The sequence below is a fragment of the Trachemys scripta genome, unplaced genomic scaffold, assembly GCF_013100865.1.
Source record: "Trachemys scripta elegans isolate TJP31775 unplaced genomic scaffold, CAS_Tse_1.0 scaffold_28, whole genome shotgun sequence".
Taxonomy (NCBI): domain Eukaryota; kingdom Metazoa; phylum Chordata; order Testudines; family Emydidae; genus Trachemys; species Trachemys scripta.
This window is the reverse complement of record NW_023260513.1, coordinates 618,172-645,070: the sequence shown is the minus strand read 5'-3', so window position 1 is coordinate 645,070 and position 26,899 is coordinate 618,172. Positions and strand designations below refer to the sequence as shown.

General features: G+C 48.8%; 1 protein-coding gene across 1 annotated transcript in view; it reads right to left on the bottom strand.

Moving 5' to 3' along the window:
- Nucleotides 1-13,273, bottom strand: part of LOC117870419 (tripartite motif-containing protein 10-like) — a 56,846-nt gene extending 43,573 nt beyond the window's left edge. The window contains exons 1-5 of the mRNA XM_034757559.1: nucleotides 12,834-13,273; nucleotides 7,754-7,849; nucleotides 5,054-5,284; nucleotides 1,593-1,615; nucleotides 37-152 (exon numbers count right to left, since the gene is read on the bottom strand). Of these exons, the coding sequence (XP_034613450.1) occupies nucleotides 37-152; nucleotides 1,593-1,615; nucleotides 5,054-5,284; nucleotides 7,754-7,849; nucleotides 12,834-13,244 (877 nt within the window). The 5' untranslated portion in view covers nucleotides 13,245-13,273. The remainder of the gene's footprint in view (nucleotides 1-36; nucleotides 153-1,592; nucleotides 1,616-5,053; nucleotides 5,285-7,753; nucleotides 7,850-12,833) is intronic.
- Nucleotides 13,274-26,899: the final 13,626 nt, after the last annotated feature.

Here is a 26,899-nt window from a genome sequence, read left to right as displayed (position 1 = left end):
ATAGGTGAGAAAATTCCCCAGGTGACTGTTTATTACCTTTGAATTTCTTCATTATGGTCTCCAGAGATGCATTTCTTTGAGAAGATTCCCAGATTCTCCATTTCAGTTCAGAAGAAAAGGCCACTGGGTTCTGAAACTTCTCCCTCTCACATCTGAAGAACAACCCAGTGTTACTCGTTGTGGAGTTCGTTCATGTTTGTGTTTTACTAACATGTGTTTTACTCTAGTGAATGGTTGTAGCTCAGCAGACCCTGGAGGATTAAAGTCTCTCTTGCCCCAGGAATTGGTCCAATCCCAGCTTGGACACTACAAGCTTCCCCTTCATTCTGGTGAGACCGATATTGGAAAACTGCCTCCAGTTCTGGTGTCCCCATTTTAAAATGGAGGTTGAGAAAGTGGAGACGGTGCACAGAAGAACCAAAAAACTGATTTGAGGGCTGGTAAAAATGCCTTGCACTGAGAGACCCCTGGCACTTGAGTGTGGGGTATAAATACCGTCATGGGGAGAACAGACTTGGTACTAAAGGGCTCCTCAGTTTAGCAAACAAAGGCACAACAAGGACCAATTGCTGGAAGCTGAAGCCAGAGAAATTCCAATGGGAAATCAGACAGACATTGTTAACAGTGCGGGTGGATTAACCATTGGAAGAAACTGCAAAGGGAAGTGGTGGATTCTCCATCTCTGGACAGGGGCGCCAGAACACAGGGGCCGTGGCCCCATCACTTTTAAAAGTGGGAGAGCTCTGCTCTCTGCCTTTGTACCTGCCTTAAAGGCAAGTGATGGGGGGAGGGGTGGAGAGGAGCAAGCAGAGGGTGGGGCCTCGGGGAAGAGGCAGCGCAGGGGTGGGGCCATGGTATGGGCACTGGTGCCCCCCCACACTTCTAGAGAGCTTCAAGCGTTACTGTCTGTTGATGTCTTTAAATCTAGACTGACTGGCTTTCTGGAAAGTGCTTTAGTCAACGCACGTTAGGATTTAGTCAAGTACAAGTTATTGGGGTGAATACATGAATAACGGGGTAAAACTGAAGGACCTGTGATACATAGACACCAACTCTGTGGGTGATCCACTTGAACCCCCAAATCTTTTTCCGCAGTCCTGCTGCCTAGCCAGTTATTCCCAATTTCGTAGTTGTACATTTGATTTTTCCTTCCAAAGTGCAGCACTTTGTCTTTATTGAATGTCCCCTTCAATCGATTTTAATCCTTCCTCCCTTCGCCCTTTGTCTCTTGTGTCTATTTAGACTGTAAACGCCCCGGGGCAGGGACTGTCTCTGTCTGTGTGTCTGTGCAGCACCCAGCATGTTGGGCCCTGGTTTTGCCTTGAGCCTCTAGGCACTGCCATAGTGCTACTGATAATAGCACATTATAAACTCCTTAGAGCTGGGAATGTCTCTTCCATCAGATCTCTTGCCACGCCCAGCACACGGATAGAGCTCACTGCATAATTAGAAACAATTAATAAACAGCTCAGAGGGAGATTGGGAACCAGCCCCACACTCTGCACTGCTGGACCATGGGGAGCCAGGTCTCGTGTCCAAAACCCCTTCCCTGCATTGGGGAGTGAAAGGGAGAGGGAGAACGAGCCACCTACCTGCTCAAGGTGCCTTTGATGTCCTAGAGGAGAAAGATAAAAGGAAATTCAGTCCCATCTCTCACACTAAGGATCCCTCCTGCTCTGGAGGGGACTCACTTTGTCTTCACAGTTTGAGGTTCAAAGAGAAATGATTTGTTATTTATTAATACAAACAAAAACATTAAATGTGTTGCCTTTGCGCCTTTGGAGAAGTGCTCTGACTGCAGGATCTGGGCCCAGGAAGTTTGTATAAGGAGGCACACAGGCTCTTTGTGTAATGACATGTGGATAACCAGCTGGCACATGGAATCAGAGGGCTCAGTCTTGTGTTGTGCTGAACAAGGATCTTCCTAACACTCACAGGTGTGGGGAAGATCCCCTCCTGCAGACTCCAGTGGGTCCAGAGGGAGAGGTGATCCCATGCTGTGCTGCCCACATGCTGTAAACTCTCTCTCCACTCGCCCACAAATACTCTGAAGACCCGTCCTGTGGGCTTCTTGACAGCCACAGGAAGGTGGGGCTGGGTGAGAACAATGGGTGTGGGGTAGAGTAACAGAGGGCCATTCACCGTCCTAAGCCCTAGGATCAATGCAGGAAATCTGAGGAGTGAAGAATGCTGCCCACAGTAGATACTGGCTCCAACAGAGAATTTGACCCTAGATATCAGCTAGAGAAGTCCAGGATGCTACATTTTATGTCTCGCCGTTTTTTAAAATTTCCTAGTTAGAGGCATTTTTTCAAAAATAAAATCATTAGAAGGTTTTTGCAATTCTAACGACTACTTACACTTTCAGGCTACCATGAGTAACGAACAGCTCCTATCTAACGTCAGTTCTGGCAGAGAAAATCACCACAGCCTCAGACCTCATGTATCAGTTTTAAGGCCACTATTTTCCCTTTTTGTGGTGTGTAGGAAGAGTGCCAAAATGAGGCTTTAAAGTGAAACTCAACTGCAGTCTTAGCTATTTCCATAATTAAAGACTGGTTCCATCTTTAATCTTTTGGAGTTGGCGTCTGGAACACAGGAAATGCCAGACTGTCTGAGACCTGAGGTCCATCTGGTCAGTATTCTGTCTCCAAAGTTGGACAGTGCCAGATGCTTCAGAGGAAGGTGTAAGATAATCTGCCTCCCACATTCTCATCCTTCTCTCTAACAGTTAGTGACTGGCTGAAGCAATGAACCATGAGGTTTAATATCACTCTGCATATTCCTGCCATTCATATAAATATCCGATCACTTTTGGGATTTGCTAAATGCTTGGTCTCAGCAACATCCGGTGGCAATGAGTTCCACAGTCTAATTACGTGATGTGTGAAAAAGTGTTCATTGGATCAGTTTTGAATTTGTCACCTAATTTGCTTGAATGTCCCTTTGATCTTGCATTATGAGACAGGGAGAACAGAATTCAGAGTTTGCCATTTTTGGAGGAGTCTTCTCCCACTAGAATTCAAATAAAGAATTTTTTTCATTTAGGACTTGATCCTATGCCCATTGTACTCAAGAAGTATATTTCTATTGACTTTAATGGGCATTTTATCAAGCCTTAAGGAAAAATAATGTATATTTTAGCAATACTGTATGTTCTGACCTTTCACTCTGTGATGCTCTGTACCTCGGGGGAACACCCTGCACCCCCATGTTCATCCTTATAATATGATTGTGTCGTATCCAATGCAATGTTTGTCATGTCCAGTGTCTTCGGAAGGCTCATGATGCACTGAGCATTGTTGTTATAGTGATGTTATAGGTTGTAATTTCATGTACATCGTTATGGGGCTGAAAATGTGTCCTCATGGCTTAAAACATGCCCAGGCAAAACTCTCCAGGAGCAGAGGGGCAGTTCACACCTCATCAGGTCATGTATGGGACAAACCCAGCCCAGCCTCACAGGAACAAAGGACACTGGCCTAGGCAGAAACAAAGGATCTGTTGGACTTTCCAGTGAGTCACCCCCCTTTCCTTGGACAGTTTGGGACTACGATGAGGTAATGCTCACCTGACCCTGGGGCGGGGGCAAATCCAAGAGGGAAGAAAGAATATGATAAAAGGGAGAGACGTTTGCCATGCCCTTCCTCTCTCTTCCACTTCCATCTACAGACACCACCACCAAGCGACTGAAGCGCTGATCAAAGTGGAAAGCCTGGCTGAAGGGCAACCAGCCAGCCTGTGGTGAGAAGCATCTAAGTTTGTAAGGGCACTGAAAGTGTTAAGATCAGCTTAAAATGCACTTTGCTTTTATTTCATTTGACCAAATCTGACTTCTTTTGCTTTGACTTATAATCACTTAAAATCTACCCTTTGCAGTTAATAAATTTGTTTATTCTACCTGAAGCAGTGCGTTTGCTTTGAAGCGTGTCAGAGACTCCCCTTGGTATAACAAGCCTGGTACATACTGTCACAGGGTTAGGCCAGATGGATACAGGAGAGAAGGCAGATATATTAATCCCAGATTAAGTAGATCCCTTTTCCCTGGGTAAGGTAACTGGGGCAGTTCCAGAATAAGCAGGAACTTGCTGGAATCAATTAAGACAGGCAGGCTAATTAGGACACCGGGAGCCAATTAAGAAGAAACTGCTAGAATCAATTAGGACAGGCTGGCTAATCGGGGCACCTGAGTTTAAAAAGGACCTCACTTCAGTTTGTAGCGTGCATGTGAGGAGCTGGGAGCAGGAGGCACTAGGAGCTGAGAGAGAGAAGGCATATTGCTGGAGGATTGAGGAGTACAAGCATTATCAGACACCAGGAGGAAGGCCCTGTGGTGAGGATAAAGAAGGTGTTGGGAGGAGGCCATGGGGAAGCAGCCCAGGGAGTTGTAGCCGTCGCACAGCTGTACCAGGAAGCACTCTAGACAGCTGCAGTTCACAGGGCCCTGGGCTGGAACCCGGAGTAGAGGGCGGGACCAGGTTCCCCCCAAACCTCCCAACTCCTGATCAGACACAGGAGGAATTGACCTGGACTGTGGGTTCTACCAGAGGGGAAGGTCTCTGGGCTGTTCCCTGACCCACATGGTGAATCTCTGAGGCGAGGAAAATCTGCCAAGAAGCGCAGGACCCACGAAGATAGAGGAGGAACTTTGTCACAAAACCAATTTCTTTGTTAAATTGATGAACTCATATAAGCTTGCAGTGCCCAGGGAGCATAACTGGACACTGCAAGATGGACGTTCCTAGGGTTGTGTCTGGGACCGGAGATATTGGCTAGTGTCATTCGGTTACACAATCCAAGCAGCGGCTGGCCAAAAGTGCTCACTCACGTAGCTGGGAGCAGCTTACATGTTAGAGGCTGTGCGGGAACAGCCCAGGAGTGGGGTTCTCACAGCAGAGCAGGGCAAGGCTGGCTCTCAGAGTCGAGGATTGGAGTGACCTAGCAGATCACTGGTCCAGATAACACCAGGGGAACGTCACACACTCCTACACTCCAAAAGTGAAGGGTTTCTTGCCCTGTGAAAGGTTCTGGGGTGTTTCTAACACTGTCTCACCTGCAGGAAGTCACATGCTGGCTGCTGGCACTTCTGCTCCATCTCACTGATCAGGGAACTGAAAGAGGATAGTTCCTCAGATACTTTGACAACATACTCATCCCTCCTCTTTTCAATTTCCTTATTCAGCTCTTCCAACTGGGCCAGCAGGAGTCGCTCTTGTTCCTCCAGAAACTGACGCAGTCGCTGAAATTCAGCCACAATCTTCTGCCTCTCAGTTGCCAGCTGTTTCTGAAATGAAGAGATACAAACAGGGAAAGCACAAGTCAAGGACAGGAACACGGAGTGAGTTATGGGACATTTTGTAAAGCCTTATGTATGCACTCGGGAGCATGTCATTGCAACCCCGTAGAATTTAACTCCTGATATTTTATGGAGAACAAACGCTATGCTCAGTAGACAGATGTTTTCCCAATGAATTCTGAAGAATCCTAACGGGTGTTTAGAATATGAATGTATCTTGCATTATTAGGATATTCTGTTATCAGTGGTGTCTAGAAAACAAGAACCTTCAAACAACAGGAAGTACAGCAGGTGCGGGATCCAGAACTGGACAGGCCAGAGTTACGTCTGGGGAGCAAACAGTAGAACCCAAACTCAGAAGCCCTTGACTTGAATTGGGGAACAGAGGCTCTCCACAAAACACACCTAGATGAATAGGGCCATGTTTCTAAAACAGGCTTTAAAATTAGAGCACCACCAATTGCTCTGACGAGTTTTGAATGCACAGGTTAGGATACAAACATTTTGTCACATCAAAAATCTCCAATTTTAATCCACAGAGGTATTCTGAACACAAACTGGGTGGCTGGCAAGACACCTTTTTGCAGGTTCAAATCTGAGTTTGCAGGGCACTTAGAAACGTGTGCATGTGAACTGGACAGAAGCCCACCAATTCATGCTCTTTCTGGAGCACTCTAGCTCCTGATACCCCAGGAGCAAGAAACTTGCATCATATTTAGAACTCAGATCTTCTTCATGGCAACGTCTAGCAGCGATATCACTAGGGCCTGTTCCAAAGCTCACCAACATCAATAGGAGTCTTTCCAATGACTTCAGTAGGGTTTGGTGAGGTGTTAAGTGACCAGCCATCCCTGGGGCAGCAGATTTCTCTAGTGCTTCCTGCACTCTTCTGTTGTGGTTATTGTTCGAGGGCTTTCCCTTAACCCCGCCCCTGGTTCTTGTCACGCAGACAGAAAGCAGAAGACCAAAAGTCTAAAGCGCAGGCAATGCGATGTTTGCTGGGGTTAGTTCCAAGCAAGCATGTCCATAGCTCTACACGCCAGCAGAGACTTTACCCCATGTCCCCCTTCCCAGTTCTGAGCCTTGCCTGTGTCCCCGTTCCCCATTTCCTCCTTCTTAGCAGGTCCAAATATACCTGCAGTGCATGCCCCTAGTCACACCCCTTACAACTTATGGTCATGTTCTGTTCTGGAGGGTCGGGAGTCTGGGGTCTTCATCCCACCTCTTCTGTACCCCAGGGGAAGGGTGAGGAGTGAGGTGGTGGTCTGGCCAAGGCCAGGCGTTTCTTTGGCTTTTAGTGTTTCTTCCTCCCCCGTCCCCCTTTGCCCCACCGAACTGGTTGCTTGACCTTGGCTTGAGAGAGGAGCCAGGCAGCCTTCCATTGTGTGCTCGTATATTACACTCCCACCACACCCTGTAACACTTTCTCTGTTCTTATCTGTTCCCATTATACTAACAAACCCATCTGGCCAGGCAGAAGCGACACACGGTGTCTTTGTCCTTTGTTCTTCACACACATTAGTAAGGATGTCAGAGTATCAAAAGTCAAACCCAAAATTCTATCTCAGGTTAACAAACAGGTTTATATGCTAACAGTTGTGTCTGTTGAAAGTAAAGCCAAAAAATGGGGGAGGAATTTGCAAAAAAAAAATTGAAATTTCAAAGTTGTTTCCATTTTCAGTGTTCAAAATGGGACTTTTAGTTTGTTTGAAAGATATCATGAAATAACTTGAAAAAAATTCACATTTCTGTTTCCCCTTTTTCCTAAAATGTAATAAAATAATGTCCATTTCCAGCACCGCCCCATTTGTTCCTTTTATTCCATTCTCTCTGGAACACTTCAAAAGTTCTCCCATTTTAGAAAAATTGGCAAAAAGGAAAATCTAGGAGAAAAAACCTGGAAATTATTCATGTTATTGAATCAGGAGGTAAAGGGAGGAAATGGGGAAACAAAGGGATAAAAACATTTGAAATTTTGAAAAAAATTTCAGCTTTTTAAAACCAAAATGAAAACTTCAATTTGAAATGAAAATAAACATTTTTGTTCATTCTGAAATTTCCTGTCAAAAAACCGATTTTTATTTATTTATTTGCAAAAGACAGTTTCCCATGGAAAAAATTGTTTTCTACTAAATCCCATTTTCCTACAGGACATTTTTGTGGTTGAATTTTGACCAGCTCTAGTTGAAAGACTAAAGGAGAAACTACTGTCAGCTAAACAAATTACACTCACATTATCAATGGAAATATCTGGATTATTAAAACTCTTTCCTTAATGCTCCATTTTCCTGTTTATACTCAATTGAAGCAGAACAGTTTTTCTTTCCAATGAGAATAAATAAGTAACAATCTTTCATGGAAGGGAAGATGTTGCTCAATGTTCTTCTTCTGTTAGACTAAGCAGAGTATCAACAATGTCCCTGCACACGTTTGTCTCTGAGTAAGAACGGCACCTACCAGCAGTTCCTGGCTTGTATTTTCCCCACTCGATTTATACGACAGAATCTCGTCTCTCTCTTTTTTCAAACTCTCCAAACGGCTCCGAATTTGTTCCTAACAAAAGAAAAACTAGTTTAGTTTCAGTTGCTTTTGGAGGATTTTCCCCCATTTTATTTTTATTTTCAGGAATATTAAATGCATAATAAAATGGGTGAGTGCTCCAGCCACATGACTATAGAGTCCTTCTCATGCTTGTGGTCTCTCTCTCTCCTGCAAATGACTCTCTAAGTATTCATCCCCAGTGGGGCAGCTTCAGCAGGAGAGATGGAGGGAGCCCCACCTCAGAATATCTCATAGAGAGATGCATCCGAAGAAGTGGGCTGTAGTCCACGAAAGCTTATGCTCTAATAAATTTGTTAGTCTCTAAGGTGCCACAAGTACTCCTGTTCTTTTTGCGGATACAGACTAACACGGCTGTTACTCTGAAACTTGTCATAGAGAGATGGCAGATCCCTGTTCAAATCCCTTCTCCTCATCACACAGAAGAGGGACTTGAACATGTGGCCTCCCATGTCCCAGGTGAGTGCTCTGAACACTGGGCTAAAGACGATGAAGGAGAGCGTTCTGTGAGTGAACTCACCTGAGGGGCCTCAGGCCGCCTACCAGATTAGGCCCCACACAGGAGTTAGGTGGCCTAAGGCTGATCCTCCCTAGGGTTAGGTGGGAGACAGGCATCAGGATGCCTTGAGCGAGGCAGCAGTGTGCATGCCCAGGGGCAGAAACACAGGTGCTGAGGGAACTAGTTATTGAAAACACAGAGGCCCAGGGAGTTTAGGCACCGACAGGGCTCAGCAGGAGTTTTCTGAATTGCAGTGGAGGCTCCAACTGGGGTTTAGGCACCTAAGTAAATACTGTGAATCGAGGCCTCACTGACAGGGAAACTGAGCTAAGGACGGGGCTGGACTGAGGCTTCACTGCCTCCGTGCACATGTGTTCGCTCTGTTCATGTGCACTGCGAATTTTCTGAGCAGTCTCAGAACCACACTGTCACCCAGGGCATGTTTTGATATATCACCGGCCTTGGCATTTCTAAGTGGGCCTGAGAAATAATCTTCCCCCCTCCCCCTACGCACAAGCAATTCCTGACGCCCCCACTAAGCACTGGGATTGCCGGAGACTGTAGGGGAGAGTCAGTGAGATGAGTCACGGGGACACCGTCCAAACAGATCTAACCCAGTGACACACAGAAACTGGGGGCATGTGGCAGCTTTAATTCTTCTTTACCCCCCCTCCCCCGACCCCTACCCAAAAAGTGCAGCCGAGCTGCTTGATCCTTGCAACCACGGTGATAGATGAACATCCGTTACATTTTCAAGACTCCCTGCTATAAAAGAATTTAACGTGGCTTGGTTTTTATTATGGAGAGGGATGGGAAGGAGAAAGGGGGGTGTTGCTTGGCCGAGGAGGAAAAGATGGTAAGAAATGGACATAATTCTTTCCCAGTTGCCAAAGCCGGCGTGTTCTCCGCCCTGATCCTCCACCTCCTTCCCCCCGATAACAGGACCCTGGATCTTCATTTTGAACATATGGTCACCCTACCCCTGCCTCTGCAGATTTCAAGAAACCTGCTGGAATGGGCCAGGCCCCCAACTGTTGTACATTCTGTATGAGAAGCAAACCCTGTTCCCACTCTACAGCGATTAAAAGGAAACTCTGTGAGCTGGAACTTGTGGAGTTTCCTGCCCCCGTGTGGATTTTTCCCTGCACAGGGGATGCCCTTGCTCTAGGGCACACAAATCATACCCTGCTTTACATCTCCTGGTACTATTAAAGCCATACAGCCCTGCTAGCGTGGGTGTAGTTACACCTGTATAACCGGGTGTAGCTTATTCCTGTATGGAAAGGGAAACAAGCGTTCCTGGCATCAGGCACCTTTATACCAGTACAACTTGTATCCACACCTGGTGGGGGGGGGGGCGCGGGACGGGGGGGTTTGCTGATATAACTCTTGTTTTAAAAAAAAAAAAAATCCCAGCCCTCCCCAACACAGATCAGTACAAAAACTATATGCAGGGCAGGCCTTAAAAACATGTCTCCTCAACGTTCTTCCTGTATAAAATCCCTTCTGCTTTTCTACCTTGTCACTGTAGGAAGCCAGTTTCATTACGTTGCTGGTTGTATAGTTCTCAGATGGCTGCTCTGATTGTTCGAGCAGGTCTGGGCTGGGATCAGGGCCGGCTCTAGCTTTTTTGCCACCCCAAGCAAAAAACAAAAACAAAAAAAAAGCGGGGCGGTCGGAGCCGCAAAGTAAAAAAGAAACAAACAAAAAAACACAACTGTGTGGGGCGGCCGGAGCATGGGTGCAGGGGGACTCCCGGCGCGGCCTACGTGCCCCGGGCAACGGAGTGAGCACCTGGGCTGGGGGGAGGAGGAGGGAGCAGGGGGAGAAAGAGAAGGGGGGCATCCAAGGCTTCCTTAAGCGGGGCACTCGCCCTGCAGCCCCGACCACCGCGCCGCCTGCCGGGAGGGCTCCACGCCATACGCGGCGAATTATATGGGCCCGTGGTGTCTGAGCACCAGGAATATTCAGGGCTGGGGGCTGTGCTACACCTATATCTGGAGCTGGGTTTCTCCCCTGGCCCTGCCTGGAGTGGGCCCCGGCCCCCGCCATCCCGGAGCATCTCCCCGCCCCCCCGCCCCGGAGCTTCCCTGCCTGAAAGAAAACAGCTGGTGCCTCTCCCTTGCTTGTGCTGCCCCCTGCCTGCCGCTGTTTGCCTAGGGCTATCGCAGCACAGGAGGAGGGGAGGGGGCCAGCCTGGGGACGGGGGAGGAGGGAGGATGTTTTGCAGCCCTCTCCTCCCCTCGGACATCTGGAGTGGACCTCACTCACCTGATCCTGTGATCCACACCCCTGGCAGTCTCCTTCACCCCCCCCCCAGCACCCACCACAGGGGAGATGGGGGAGGGGGGCTTCCTAGACCTGAGCACTGGGGCTTGGGTGAATTTTGTGATGCCCTCCCCCCCCACAGCCACCACCCTGCAAGCCCCACTCCTGCCCCATGCTGGGCAAGGGGCAGCCCCATCCCCCATCCCCAGTGAGGCTATGGTGAGGGGCAGCAGCAGGGGAGGCCACACATGATGGCAATCCCCCCCCCGGTACCCGCCATAGGGGGGCGAGTGGGCTTTCTGGACCTGAGAGAGGCCCTAGGAGCATGTGCAGTGACCGTGGTGCAGAGTGAGTGTGCTGCGGGGGGTGGAAGAGGAGGGGTCCCTCCCCTGGAGTTTGCTGCTGCCAGTGGGGGGTGAGTCCTCTCTGGCCCTAACCCTGGGGCAGCTTGTCTGCACCCCAAGGTCCTCATCGCCAGCCCTGCCCCACCCCAGAGCCTGCGCCCCCAGCACCCCAACCCTGAGCCCCAGCCCTGAGCACCCTCCTGCACTGTGAACCCCTCATCCCCAGCCCCACCCCAGAGCCCTCACCTGAGGGGAAAAACACACAACTTAAAGTTGGTGATCAGTTTGGAGTATCATTGTGTTTAGCACAATACTTGATTATTTTACACCCTTTAAAATATATAACTAGTTGTATACAGGTGTTATGAAGTGGGAATGTTCTTAATGTTTTCTCTGAATACTGTGTGGGTGCCTCAGTTTCCCCTATGCATTTCTTAAGGATCTAGATGGTGGGATAAGGGGATGTGATTGTTGTAGAGCCCTAGAGGGCCAGTGTAATGGTGTCTGCACAGAGAATGGCCGAAACCCTGTCTCCGGACAACTAATCGCCTGGGCCGCTCTCCTGCAAGGTGCCAACTGAAGGTGTTGGAGAACAAAGAGATCAGGTGGCCTCCTAATGCCTGGAAAAGAGACAAAGGCCAGAGGAGGGAGTGTTAGTGTCTGTGCAGACTTCCGGGAAGCACATAGTGTGGAAGGGGACGCTGGGATGCTCTGGAACTACTCCATACAAAGCCAGTCAGGACTCTGGGGGAGCCTCCTCTCTCTGAGCACAGTGTCTCCAGGGCAAGAAGCTCACACCTTCCTGGGTCTGACCTCGGAGCATTCAGCCTCCCCTTCCGCACCGTGCGCTTCCTGCAGCGAGTCCGCCCAGGCGGGTCCTGGGGCAGCCAGAGGTCCCTGCACCTCAACTCTGCAGTCAGACGTGACTCTCAGCCAGCCGGGAAAACAGAAGGTTTATTAGACGACAGGAACACAGTCCAAAACAGAGCTTGTAGGTACAGAAAACAGGACCCCTCAGTCAGGTCCATCTTGGTGGGTGGGGAGCCCAGACCCAAGTTCTGGGCCTCTCCCCATTTCCCGAGCCAGCTCCAAAGTGACACTCCCTCCTCCGGCCTTTATGTCTCTTCTGGACAAGGAGGCCACCTGATCTCTTTGTCCCCAACACCTTCAGTTGGCACCTTGCAGGGGAAACTGAGGCACCCACACAGTATTCAGAGAAAACATTAAGAACATTCCCACTTCGTCACAACAGCTGCAACAAAATATAATCCTGTATATTGAAGCAGGCAAGTGCTGCTTCTGACTTTCCACTTTTAATTGACCCTTGTCATCTTGTGGCGCCGACGCGTTGTAGCTTCGTTTTATCCCAGCAACAAATTCTTGATTTGTAGGACCATTAATAATCAACAATGGATTTTTCTGATAGTGATATTGTGCAATAAAGAGAAACTTAAATGCTTACGGCTTCCAGTCTATGTTTACACTATTTAATAAAATATATATATCGGCTTACAGGGCGGGAGCGGGGGGGCACCAACATTTTGGGCACCACCAACAATTATACAAACCTGCCGCCTATGCTCCGCGCCGCTCCGGTCGGCAGGCAGGGGAGGACCTGGGCTGCCCTGCCGGGCTTGCTGCAGGGCGCTCCCCTCCTCCATGCCGCCGCCCCCTACAGGACAGCCGGAGCAGCAACCAAAAAGAAAAAAGAAAAAAGAAAAAACCTGCGGGGCGGCCAAAGTGGCAAAGCGCAAAAAAAAAAAGGATTGGAGGGAATGCCGCCCCTTCGAATCTGCCGCCCCAAGCAGGAGCTTGCTTGGCCCTGGAGTGGGCCCTGGCTGGGATGTCTTCCAAATGCAAACATTACCTGGTAATCCACAGCAGCCTCATCGAGAGGAAGCACGGCGTGGTCTTTGTGACTGCGGGACTCTCTGCACACCACACAGATGGGGGTTTGATCCACTTCACAGAAGAGTTTCAAAAGCTCCTCGTGTTTTTCACACACTTTCTTCCCTCTTAGGTCTGGGAATTTTTTGGTTATTTCAACTACATTCCTCAGCTCCCGGTTACGCTGGAATTCCCCTTCCCGGAACGGTTCTCTGCACTGAGGGCAGGAATACCGGGGGGAGACATTGGAGTCCTTGCAGTACTGAGTGATGCAGGATCGGCAGAAATTGTGCCCACACTTGATGAGAATCACTGGATTGTTAAAAGAAGCCAGACAAATGGAACAGATAACAGCCTCTTGGAGATCTTTTACCCGGCTTCTCGAGGCCATGGCACCTATGAGAAAGAGGAAAGTAACTTTTACTTTCACTTTGCTCAGAAATGTGTCTATCCCCGACGGAAGCTGGCCTCCGCCCTTCCTGCAGCCTACTGCAGCTGCCTGCCTTGTGCCTCCTTGCTGAGCTGTTGTGAATGTGTTCGCTGGGGCCTGGGATCCTTCAGTTCTGGAAAGGAGAAAATATAAGGAGATAGGAGAGATGCATATAAAAATAAAATAATGAAGATATCGAACTCCTACATTTGTACAGATTAGACTTTAAACAAATATTTCCCCGTGCTGTCATAAACAGAATTAAGTAAATCAAGTCACTGAAGAGATACAAGTATCAGGGGCTACCCTGTGTCAGTCTGTATCCACCAAAACAACGAGGAGTCCGGTGGCACCTTAAAGACTAACAGATTTATTTGGGCATAAGCTTTCTGAAGAAGTGATTTTTTTACCCACAAAAGCTTATGCCCAAATAAATCTGTTAGTCCTTAAGGTGCCACCGGACTCCTGGTTGAAGAGATACAAGCATTTTCTAAATAAAAGAGCTGGTCATAATATCCCTCATTCCATGCCCACTAAAACTTTATAGAGGCCAACAGTATTGGCAGAATTATGCCCCAAATATGCCATTATACTTTCCTTCAGCCATCATAGTTAGAAATAATTTTTTAAAATTTCAAAACAGGATCTGATGTGAATTAGAAATAGATCAGAGTTGCAATGTTCGTTTGATTGGGACTGGAACTTTGCCAAAGTTCTGGTGTTCTCGATCTAATCAGCTCCATTCTAATACAAATAACAGATGTATTTTTATTATTACTATATGTTGCAACTTGTAAAAACTTCCTACGAGTTATCTAAACAATTAAATTAAAAATCCAGAACTACAGAGTGCCATGTTAAATCCGCTTTTTAATTTATTTGAAACATTCAACTACATTCAGCTGGGACTGGACAGCTTCCTCCCCCCAAACACTGATGAGGTCCAGCACCTCGCCATTGCTCCATACTGGGGATCATCTGGCCCGTGGAGGCACGGTCACCTGGAAAGATTTGCTGAGAGCACTCCACACCTGGCTGAGCAAACAGGAAGGGGATTTTCAAAATTCCCAGAGAATTTAAAGGGCGGGTCTGACTCTGACCAGAGTGGCTAGAACAGGCATTGTGGGACACTTCTGGAGGCTGATCAGAGCGCATTAACAGACCAGGGCATCCACACTGGTTCCGCGGCGCTCCAGCGGGGGTGCATCAAACATTATTCCACTCGCCGAGGTGGAGTACGAGGAGCGCTCGAGCCACGGAGTCAGAGCGCTCCACGTGCCTTGCCAGTGTGGACGCATCGTGAGTTAGAAAGCACGGATCGGCTGATAAGCATCATGGAGCACCAAGCGGACTCGATACAGGCACTCGTAGCCATGTAGATGGAGCAGTACCACACCCGCTGCAGCCTTTGTCCCACAACTCTTTCCCTTGTGCCCCCATGTCACCTGCAACCCACTTTCCCCAACATCCTGGTTCTTATCACCACCCACTGCCTCCAACACCTGTAGCTTCACCACCCAGCTCTGAAAACTACGACCCTTACCCACTGCACTCAACCCCCATCACCATGCAGTACAGCCAGCCTGAAGTGCAGCACTCATTACACATCACTCCAGACAGGAAGACTGAGTGTGATAACAGGACATACGCAACTCTGTGATTGAGCCGTTAGCCACCCCACCCCACTCCACCCCCTTGCCCTTTCTGTTTCCCAAGCAGTTGTGTTTCTTTTCAATAAATGGATTTTTTGGCTTTGAAAACATTCTTTATTATTGCATAAAGTAAAAGATACCTTAGTCCAGGAAAGCAACAGGCACTGCAAGTCAGTGTAGCAAACACAGATTCCTACTAACATTGGAACCACTCACTTCACTCACGTGGAGGGCACCAAAGATCACTGGTGGCTTTCAGCCTCAAATTGCTCCCTCAAGGCACAGGGCCACCCAGAGGATTCAGGGGGCCTGGGGCAAAGCAATTTCAGGGGCCCCTTCCATAAAAAAGTTGCAGTACTTTAGAATACTATATTCTCATGGGGGCCCCTGGCAAATTGCCCCACTTGCCCCCCCCCCCGGGTGGCCCTGGGAAAAATAAACATTTAAAAACCTTCCGCATCACAGCACAAACCCAGTTTTGAGAAAACTTCTTTTCAAGTCACCTTTACAAGGAATTACTGGTTCTCAGCATCAGCTAGTGCTAAAAGGCACTAAAACACATTAAAAGGGTTGGACAAATACTTTCCATCAAAACTTTTTTTAATTGAAAAGCTGAAATTAGTCTGCCAAAACCTGAACATGGTTTGGGGTTTCAGAAGTGTGTGGCCAGATATTTGCTGCTTGCTGTGTTTGATTGTTTAAAGAAACAATACAAAAATTCTGCTTCAAAAAAATCCAAAACTTTTGAACCACCTCAGCTTGTGACCAAACGCCTGAGCCCGTCCAGTCAGAGATTTTTCCAGGTTTTTGATACTCTGCTGGCTTCCTTGACTCATATCTGTCTCCAGAACTTTGGGTTCATTTAGGTTAGAACATAAGAACGGCCATACTGGGTCAGACCAAAGGTCCATCCAGCCCAGTATCCTGTCTACCGACAATGGCCAATGCCAGGTGCCCCAGAGGGAGTGAACCTAACAGGAATGATCAAGTGATCTCTCTCCTGCCGTCCATCACCACCCTCTGACAAACAGAGGCCAGGGACACCATTCCTTACCCATCCTGGCTAATAGCCATTAATGGACTTAACCTCCATGAATGTATCTGTTTCCTAGAGACTGGCTCCATGGGGTCCCTCACAAACTGGAGACGGTTACTGTGGGTTTGTCTTTAGTATTGTGTGGCAGGCTCAGACCACCCCACCTTAGCCCGGACAGAGTTAAGCCCCAGGGACTGGCAGCGGAAGTCTCGCCTCCCTGGAAAGACTGGGCATGCTCCAAGTGCTACAGGAGTATAAAGGGAGGGAGACCTGCTCATTCTGGGCTGGAGTCTGTAGGAGAAGGACCTGCCTGGGGAGCTCCTGCAGAGAGCCAGCCACAGCCGCTAACCGCACCAGGAAGCGATGCCATCTGCGGCCCGCCTGCACCCCGGCGATTGGAGGAGACCCGGGAGACGACCGGATCCGCCGAGTACCGATGACTCCTGGGAGACCCCAATGGAAAGCCTGGTAGGAAGTGACTCCGGGAGGGTGATAGAGTGGTACCTTCCCCCCCCGGGGGGAAATTCAGCGTGTTTCGGTTGGAACCCCCCTGCTGAGTCAGTGGCAAGCCACTACTGTTAGGGCCCTGGGTCGGGGCCCCCCTACCGGGGCTGTCACACCCCAAGGCTAAAGACTCTGGCCACTAGGCCACGCTACCCTCCAACCAAGGATTGCTTTATGGACTCTGGCCGCTAGGTCACACTACCCTGAACTAAAGGACTATTTTACAGATGGTGGCGGATAGTCCATGCCGCTCGTACCCTCGGGGGCGTGGACCGCCACATATAGCATATGTACATACTCCATGAACTGAGCATTTGAGCTTGTTTCAGAATCTGGGATGAGCCTATGTTGTGAAAACTGAAATGCTCAAAATAGCACATGCATGTGAATGGACACAGGGTGCTAAAATTAAATTAACCTGGGGTTCTCAAACTGGGGGTCGGGACCCTGCAGGTGGTCACGAGGTCATTATTGGGGGTTGTGAGCTGTCACCCTCCACCTGAAACCCTGCTTTGCCTCCAGCATTTATAATAGTGTTAAATATATAAAAAAGTGTTTTTAATTTATAAGTGTGGGGGGGTCACACTCAGAGGTTTGCTATGTGAAAGGGGTCACCAGTACAAAAGTTTGAGAACCACTGAATTAACCCCTCTGGAGCCTCGGGGAATGCAGGGGAGGAGGGTCTCCCTTGGTAGGGTTGGGAAGGAGGTAGGTGGTGTAGGATATCGCTCTTCTCATGTGATCCCTCCCCCATGGCTCTCTTGGCTCTATCACTGTTAATCTAAAGTGGCTAATTTGAAATGAAGCTCCCCTCCCCTGACATGACTCTCCCTATGGCACTGAAATGAAATGTAGACTATAATTTGGCATTTGAGAAGTGAAAGGGATGGTAGCCCTAAGGGAAAAGATAACAGCTTGTCTCTGTGTGTTAAATAGCTGTCTGCAAGCCTCAAACCGCTGAATGAGCTTTAGGGTAGGGAAGGCTGTGCCTCGCCAAACAGCCTGGCCCTGCCCCCTATCTGACCCCCACCCACTTCCTGCCCCTCGACTGTCCCCCTCAGAATCCCCGACCCATCCTGCTCCTTGTCCCCTCACCGCCCCCCTGGGACCCCACCCCCCACTGACCTCCCCTGCTCCCTGTTCCCTGACTGCCCTGACCCCTATCCACCCCCCCGCTGAATCCTGACAGACCCCAGGAACGCCCACAATCCAACCCCCCTGTTCCCTGTCCCCTGACCACCACCCCAGAACCTCTGCCCCATCTACCCCCCCCCACTCCCTGTTCCCTGACTGTCCCGGGGACTCCCTGCCCCTTAGCCAACCCCCCTGACCCCGGCCCCGGCCACTTTCCCCCGCCTCCCCCCTCTCCCAGACCCTCAGCGTGCCGTGTCCAGGAGTGGCCCTGGACAGCACTGCAGAGACGTGGCTCCAGTGGGACCTGAGCTCCCACCGCTCGGCCACAACTCGCAGCCCTGCCCCCTTACCACATGGCTCTGAGCGGGGAGGAGCTCAGGCCCTGCTGGAGCCACGCCGCTGCAGCGCTGTCCTGGGCCGCTCCTGGACGCGGCATGCTGAGGTGCCGGGGGATGGGGGAAGGGGAAGGCAAAGGCAGGGGCAGGGCCAGGGGGGAGCCTCAGATTCTCATGGGGTGGGCCCTGTGGGGCCCATGGTCTGGGGCAAATTGCCCCACTTGCCCCCCCTCCCTCTGGGCTGCCCTGCCTCTGTTCAGGCATCCCTGGCAATGCCCCAGTAATAGGGAAGGGAGGGGAGGATGAAGTAGGAAATTTCCATGGAAGTTGTGTGGGGCTGATATTTGACAGCTGGGTCAGCTGGGTTGGGGTAAACTGAGGCTGGACCATCTCACAGGGGAGGGGGAGCTGGGCCGTCTCACAGAGGGCTAGGCTATCATCCCCCCATGACCCTACCATAGAGGGGCGAGAGTTGGTCATTGCAGCGTTTGACCTCCTCAGCTTCTGCGGCCGTGAGTTAGGGCAGTGGCTTCCCTCCGAAATGGAGGGGGTTTGCTGTCAGTCGCTAACGAGAGAGGAAAAGGTGGGATTCGTGAGTTTCTGTCAGTATTTGATCATTGGGGAACAAACCAGAATCAGTGGGACAGGATTTTTGTATCCATCTTTGGTGACGAGCTCAGGGCCAGATTCTTAGCTCATGGCCTCAGCCTCAATCTGGCATCTGATCGCGGCTGGATTCTGATCTCAGTGACCCCTCGTAGGTAGGTGAGATTTCTTCCTTTCTTCCCATTGTCTCCCCCCAGTCTAGGGGCAATGTTGATATCCCCCGTGATATTCTACAGCCTTACCACCCCTGAACTGAGACCACTTTACCTTGTCGTCTTCAGGTGCTGAAACACGAACAGCCAGAGAGTCTGAGCTGAGCCCCGAGGTCTAGGAACCGGGATCCGGGCTCTCCTGAGAAAAGTTGGATGAACTTTGGCCATTTGTAGGGCTGAGCCTTGCCCTTCCGCTCCAGAAAATCTGGAGTGCCCTGGAGTTCTGCCTCCAAATGAACCCTGGGCTTCAGCAGAACTTCTTGACCTTGCCCAAGGTTTTGCAGGACATGATTTTTCTTTCCCAACGGGACAGTGAAAAGCAAAGCAGACGTTCCTGAGCTGTTGAGTGTCGCTGACCTCCTAAGAGTTCAGGGCAGACTGCAAGCCCAGGGGGAAATGACCAATGAGCTGAGAACATGCATGGACCTTGCCCTGCAGGGGTTCAAGGAAGAGCCCTCGGACGTACAGGACAATGCCCAGATATTGATCCAATGCAGAGGAACAATGTTGGAATTTAAATCTGGAGATGGGGAAATGAGATCTACGTGTATTACAGCAACGGGGTGCCCCAGTACGACATGAAAGAGCCAACCGTGGAGGTGTATCTGGCCCGGCTGCGCACCCACGCAGAACGGCTCCATGTGGAGAACCTGCTGAGAGTGCAGAACCGACTGGAGCCTGTGGAGAAGATGACCGAGCTTTTTAAACGGGCATAAAATGGTTGGAGACCACTACCCTGGGAGAACATTGCTGCTCTGGCATGAATATTCCAGTATAATTTAGCTCTTCCAGAAAATGTGATATATACATGTGACAGGTTCTGTCACCTGATGTGCTGAAATGACCACTGAGCCTGTTTTCTCTGCCAGCCTTGTTACCTCAAAGGGGAGCCAAGGTAACTCCAAATGTATAATGATGTAGGTATCGAGATGTAAAACAAGCCTCTTTTACTCAGAAGAGCAGAGCCGCCCTCTGCCGTGTCTGTCACCGGTGGACGGGTGTGCAGGTCTCTCTCCCTGTTCCCTATGTGTAGAGCAAATAATAAAAACTGGCAATAGGTAAAGGTAAAAACAACAGGTAAGTGTATTGGGGGGGAATAAATTTACAAATCAGGGAAGGGGTAACTGTGAATAAACAGTAACTAGATAAACAATACAAAACAGTGAAACAGCAGGTTTAAAACAGGAGCATGAAGCTCAGGCCCAAAATACAAATCACCTTGGCAACAACACATATAAACCCGCAACTGAGAAAACCCTATTTATCTCCCTATGGTGTCAGCACGTCTATGGCGGCGGCGAAGTCCAGGACCTACAACTTGTTTGGTAATTGGAACCCACAGAAGAGGGGCACTGGAGAGTCCCTCGATGGACGTCTCAGGGCGGGAGAAGCGACCGAAATCCTCTGGTGATGTTGTATCCAGGAACAGGAGCAGGTAAGATGGAACGTCTCCTTCCCTCTCTCTTCACCTCAGGAATGGTGGTGCCCTTCAACAGTGCACTGGTGCTGTGAAGGCCTGAACCGTGCATGCACAGTCACTGGGATGCACTGCTCCACTTGTCAGTGAGTTCAGTCCCTTTATGCCTTTAGTGGTGGGAAAATATGGTACGGTCCCAGCAAAGGCAGGAAACAGTCTGAGGTAAAATTGTCCTTGGAGTTGCCAGTGGCAGGGGAAAAAACGGTTGGATCCAGTTATGACTGGGCCATGACAACAGTAAACAACAAGATGGCGGTCACAAGATGGCAGTTCAAACTCCATCTTGGATTGCTGCTATATATTTATGAACTACATATTGGATTTAATATATACATATTTTAACAGACTATAACAAAACACACCCAACAGCCCCGCCTCCTCCCCTGAGCATGCCACATTCCCGCTCCTTCCCGTTCCCTCCGGGAGCTTGTTATGCCGTGAAACAGCTGTTTTGCGGCAGCGAGTGCTGGGAGGTAGGCGGAGAAGCGGGGACGCAGTGCACTCAGAGGAGGAGGCGGACATGGGGCGGGGCGGGGAGCTTGGCTGCTGGTGGGTGCAGAGCACCCACTAATTTTTCCCCATGGATGCTTCAGCCCCAGAGCACCCACGGAGTCAGCACCTATGATCTGTGGCCTCCCATACAAATATCCCCTATCCCTGAACCATTCCTCCCCAGGGCTGTGGGAGGGGACTCAGGGGTTCCTGTTCCCTCCCCTACTCCCCAGTTGGGGAAGGAACCCAGAACCCCGTTTCCTCCCCAGACTGCCTCCATCAGTGTGGAAAGCACTCCCGTCTCTCCCGTCTTCCCCTCTATGCTGCTGCTCCTAGGCAAAAGGGGAGGTCAGAGCAGTGCGGGAGAGTAAACGAGGGGGTTGGAGCTGTGCTGTGGGAGGACATAGGGGGCTTCAGCTCTGCCCCCCGCACTTCTTTCACCCCTTCTAGCAATGCGTCTCTGTTCCCCTAGGATGCTAGTCGAGCACACGTGTTTAGGGGGGAGATGTGATCAAGATGGCTATTGTAGGATAGCTAAGAACTCCGGTTACAGGTAAGTAAGTCATTTACAGTGCATCACAAATTGAATAATATGAGTCACCAGTGTCATGCTGTTGCGAAAAAGGTAAATACCATTCTGAGATGTATCAACAGGAGTGTTGTATGTCACACACGGGAGGTAGTTGTTCTGTTCCACTCTGCACGGGTGAGGCCTCAGCTGGAGTACTGTGTCCCATTCTGGGCGCTACACTTTCAAAAATGTGAACAAAAAGGAGAAAGTTCAGAGGAAAGACACAAAAAGAAGAGATTTAGAAAACATAAGGTTGAAAGAACTGGGCACGTAAAGTCTAGAGAAGAGAAGAGAAGAGAAGAGAAGAGAAGAGAAGGCTGAGGGGGGACCCGATAACAGTCTTCAACTATGTCAAACATTGTTACAATGAAGAGCATGGTCAGCAATTGTTTTCTATGGCCACCGGGTAGGACTGAGTTTGCAGCAAGGGAGATTCAGGTTAGATATTAGCAAATTTTTTCTAACCATAAGGCTAGTTAAGCATTGGAACAAATTGCCAAGGGATGTTGTGGAATCTCAGCCACTGACGGTGTTTAAGAACAGGTTTACTGGTCCTGCCTCTGTGGCTGGACAAGATGACCACTTGAGGACACTTCCAACCCTACATGTTTATGATTCTATTATATGTAAAGGAAAAAAGGCCTGGGGTGGTTAGCTTTTTTCCATCTTTATCATGGATAAAGAAGGATGTTTATTTTTAAAAAATCTTTTTATTTTTCAGCTTGGGGTGGGGTTTTTTTGGTTGTTTTTGTTTGTTTTTAACTTTAAAAATATCAGGAATGTGAAGTTTGATCGTCTTTGGTTTTGCTGAGGGACTTGTCGGCCACTTTGAAAATGTGTATCCTGTGTTTTCTCAATCCTTAATTAAAGGTGCAAGTGTATGGAACCTTTACAATACAAAACTTTTCTCCAAAATTGTCCATAAGCATTTGAGTTAAATGGGTTTTAGTAGATGCAAACAAAACCAGGCTTACTAAAGACCAACCAAATTGCTGGTCTCTACAGCAATGTGGTACAACTCCCTATCGTGGAAGCAGTTGTACTGGTATAAAGGTGCTTGTACCACTATATACACCTTTATACCGGTATAACTCACTCTCCATTAGGGGTTTCTACTTTAACTGTATTGCCTCCTAAAATGATACAATTGAGGCAGTACAAAAACCTCGTGCAGTCCTCCCGGGGAGTTCTAAACAGAATTCCCTTTCAATTAATCAGCTCTCATTTCTTATTATCAAGCTGTTATAATCACGCCAATTTTTCAGTGGTTCAGAATCCTTTAGGGCAGACAAGATTCAAATCTTGAATGTGAAAAGGACATGGAGAATCCAGAACAAAACATTCAGGCTCTCTTTATTCATCATTGGCACAAACCCATTTTTTTTCGAGTTTAGCTACACTTCTGCAGAAGTTGATAATGCTAAGAAAGTGCTAATGCTTATTATAAAGCTCCTGGCTTATGTCTTTGCCCTTTGGGTCTCCCGCTCTCCTCCCCCTCTGTTTGCAGTGAGTTGTTGGAGAAGGCTTGCATTGCACCCGAATATCAACCACCAAAAAGAGGGACCTGGGAGTTATTTCAGAGTGAACAAACAACTGACTTCCTTCTTGCTGCCTCAAACATGAGAATTACAAAACCTAATTTCCCCCTACTGGTACTCACACCTTCTTGTCAACTCTTTGAAATGGGCCACTCATTACCACTACAAAAGTGACTGGTAAGGCAACTCCCATCTTTTCATGTACTATGTATAAATATACCTGCTACTGTATGTTCCACTCCATGCATCCAATGAAGTGGGGTTTAGCCCACAAAAGCTTATGCCCAAATAAATTTGTTAGTCTCTAAGGTGTCACAAGGACTCCTCATTGTTTTTAAAGATTTTTTTTAGCCATGACTCAGCCAGCCAGGAAGTTGCTGTCGTACTTGAAAATGGCAAAATACTTATTTCTCTCTCTATTTGACAGGATGTGGGGGGAAGGTTGACAATATGTTCTTCTAGGAGGTGGATAGGATTTGTTGGTTTTTTTTAAAGCTCTGCTTTATAGGCTGCCTGGGTGAGTGACTTTGTCACCATTTATGATTGCTGAAGGGCTGAGTTCTGTATTATCATTTATTTTGTTAATGCTGTTGGGGGCATTGTTATGTTGTAGTTGTTCTAAGACTGATTAGTTGTCAGGGGGCCTAAATATTTTTTTTTTTTTACTATTGTTTAAATCTCACTAAATATACAGATGAAATGGGGGTCATGGGGTCTCCCAGAGCTGATATATATTTGGGGGCCTAGAGGTGGCAAACTAGGGAAACTGAGGAAGGGGGGGATTGAAGATTTATTTCTAGCAGTGAGAACAAATGGTGATTGAGCTACACCAGAGGGTTATTGGCAGAATAGAGACAAAATGGGGGAAGTAAAAACATGCAAAGGACAATGGGACCCATTATTTTGACTGTATTGGAGAAGGTGTCATTTGTACTTTAAAAATACGCCCCCCCCCCCCCCCCCGCTTCCAGGGCTCTCCAAACCAGCCCAGGGAGCTTCAACCCCAGCTTCACAAACTGGGGAAACATAGATCTGAAAAATTCCTGGGCTTCCAACACCCACTGCAGCCATTTTCAAAATCCTTGAGCTTCCCCTCCCCCAAAGGCTGAAATTTTCAGTCCTTGACTTCTGCCCTGTCTAAAGTATAAGTCTAAAGATTTTTTTTTCTTCTGTTAAAGTTGAAACAATTAGTTTCTCGGGTGTTAAGCCACAGTAACTCCAGTGGCTTCAGTGGAGTTAATTCTGCTTTATGCCGGGGTGAGTGCGAGAAGATTCAAGCCAAAACTTTGGGGTTGGGGGAATGCAGAGGTTTTTTGGGGGGGGGGGGGCAGTGTTTTGTTGTCCACATTGCAAATGGGTTTAAGTAAAGATCTTCCCCACTGCGAAAGCAAGATACCTCTCCCATCCACCTAAATGTCCTATGGCTGAACTGTACCCTAATCAACTCCTATACTCCTTACCTGAACCCCTAAATATCCCACTGCTGATCTGTATTGTTTTCTGTCTCACTGCTGAGCCATACCACTGTCACCTCAATAGTCCCCTATCCTTTCTTACTAAATGTCCCCCCAAGCTGATTTAAACCCTAGTCCCCTCCCCACACACCCCTCTCCCATTCCCTCAAATGTCCCACTACTGATCCACACCCAATTCTCTAAACACACACTCCTCTCCAACCCCTAAATGTCCACTGACTCCACCCATTAATCCACCCCTAGATCCCCTCTCCACAGTAGGGAGTGGGGACCCTCGGTGGCAGCCCAGTTTGGAGCTAAAGACCTGGCAGCCGCCTGGCTTGGGAGCCGGACTTTCTTGTCAATTTGAAATTGATAAGACAGCTGATGTAAGGAACGCAGCGTCCTACCCTAACTACACCGACATAAGCCCTAGTAAGGCACTGTAGCAGGGTGGTCACCCACTCCTGCCTGGAAGGGCTGAAAACAGCCCTGGGAGGGGGCTGGGAGGGGGAAAAGCTGGGCTGATTGGGAAGTAGCCGCAGCTGGCCCTATCAAGGCCAGGGAAGCCAAGTGCTGAAGGAGCTCTCTCTCTTGCCTGTTAAGAGGGAGGGACCTGGCTGCTGGGGAGCGTACCAAGGTACCTGAGGTGGAGAAGGGCTGGGAGAGGGCCAGAGGAGCTGGGCAGCTCTGGCCTGGAAACCCCCCAGGCTGCGGCCTAGTGGAAGGCCACATAGGTACTGGGGGTGGCAGAGGGCAGCCAAGGGGTAGGCAGAGGCTGCAGGTCCTAACCCCCCTTGCCTATGATGAGTGGCACTAAACTGCAGTCTGCCCCAGGGCATGTGGTTATTAGGAGCTGCTGAGTAATCCATCCTGGGGGCAGGGATACAGTCTAGGCCTGGTCTACGCTGCTGCTTAAGTCACTTACTCCCTCCGATCGACTTATCCACCGGATTGGATAAACCGCTATGGTAGTGTAGACAAGCACTACCCAGTGTCTTAAAGAGAAGGAGCCAGGAGCTGGTGTTTTTCCTCTAGGCATCATCCCTTGGAGTTGGACAGACGTTACAAGGCAAAGGGCTCCCGCGATAATCAGGGGTAACACACTTTGGAACCAGGCTGGGTTGATGCTGCCTGTGCTGCTGGGGCAGGGACCTCAGAGCAAGCTAACGCTAGACACTGGGAGAAGAGCAAAGTGGGGCAGGGCTGGAGCGGGGCCTGGAGAGAACGGCGGGGGTGGCGCGTGGGGCCTAGAGTTAATTAGTTTGACACATTTTATTATCGCTTCATTAATCAGCTCTCCACTTGTGTAGCTGTGTCTTCACACCTGTCTATGGATGTATTGTGATGTTGCACTCCACATGCTTTATGAAAATATGCTTATGAATATGGATATGACCTAACTGGAATATGCTTTAGGCAAAAGTTCTCATGTGAGATATCATTGGAAAAGTTCTAATCTACTGAATGTGATTTTCCTATTTCTATGTATGTATCATTCCTGTATTAGAAGTTAGGAATATGAAGGATAAATCTGAGGGCCATTAATGGTGCTTTAGGAACTTGATGCCTTCCTTTTACCAGAACAATTGGCTGCAAATGGTTTTGTTTACCTGCAAACCTTCCTGTGTACGTGTGGGTCAGCCCATAAAGAATGGAGACTGGGGTCTTACAGTGTGACCATGTGACCATGTGACCATGTCACCTGATATGGGAATCCATCTTGAAGCTGGTGGGGGTGGGGAATCAAACAAAGGTTTCTCGCCTTAGGGAAATTCTATATAAGGCAGGGGAAGCAAACGATGAGGGTCTTCAGCTGGCCTAAGAGACGGCCTCCCCACCCCAAAGAGATACCTGGAAACAAAAGGACTGTCACTACAGGGGTGGGTGAGAACAGGCTGGACCCAGATCAGAAAAGGCAACTGACCTGAGAAAGACTTTACCTGAGATAACATCTAGGGTGAGGAATAATCATTTGTAACCAGTTTTTTAGTGTATCAAGCTTAGCTTTGCGTGTTTGTTTTATTTTGCTGAGTAACTTACTTGGTTCTGTCTGTCTTATGACCACTTAAATCTTACTTTTTATACTTAATAAAATCACTTTTGTTTATTAATAAACTGACTGTAAGTAACTGTTACTTGTGGGCAAACAATTTGTGCATCTCTCTCTTTCTTCGATTAAAAAGGACGAACAATATGAACTTGTACTATATAAAATTGTATACAGTACAAGGTAGATTTTTATTCTGGGGTTTAGACCCCACTGGGGCTGGGTATCTGAGTGCTGCAGACAGGTATTTTGCTGAGCTGTTTTCAGTTTAGATCTGCAGGTTTGGGGGGGTGGCCCGGGCCCTGGGTCTGTGTTGCAGCAGGCTGGCATGTCTGGCTCAACAAGACAGGGTACCGGGGGCCGAGGCTGGCAGGGAAAACGGGCTCAGGGGTCATTTCAGCACATCAGGTGACAGAACCCGTCACATGTATATATCACATTTTCTGGGAGAGCTAAATTATACTGGAATAGCCATGCCAGAGCAGCGATGGGGGTTCGTTTCTCCCATATAGACCAGCCCTAAGCCAAGGGAACTGCGGTTTTGGCGTCTGGGTA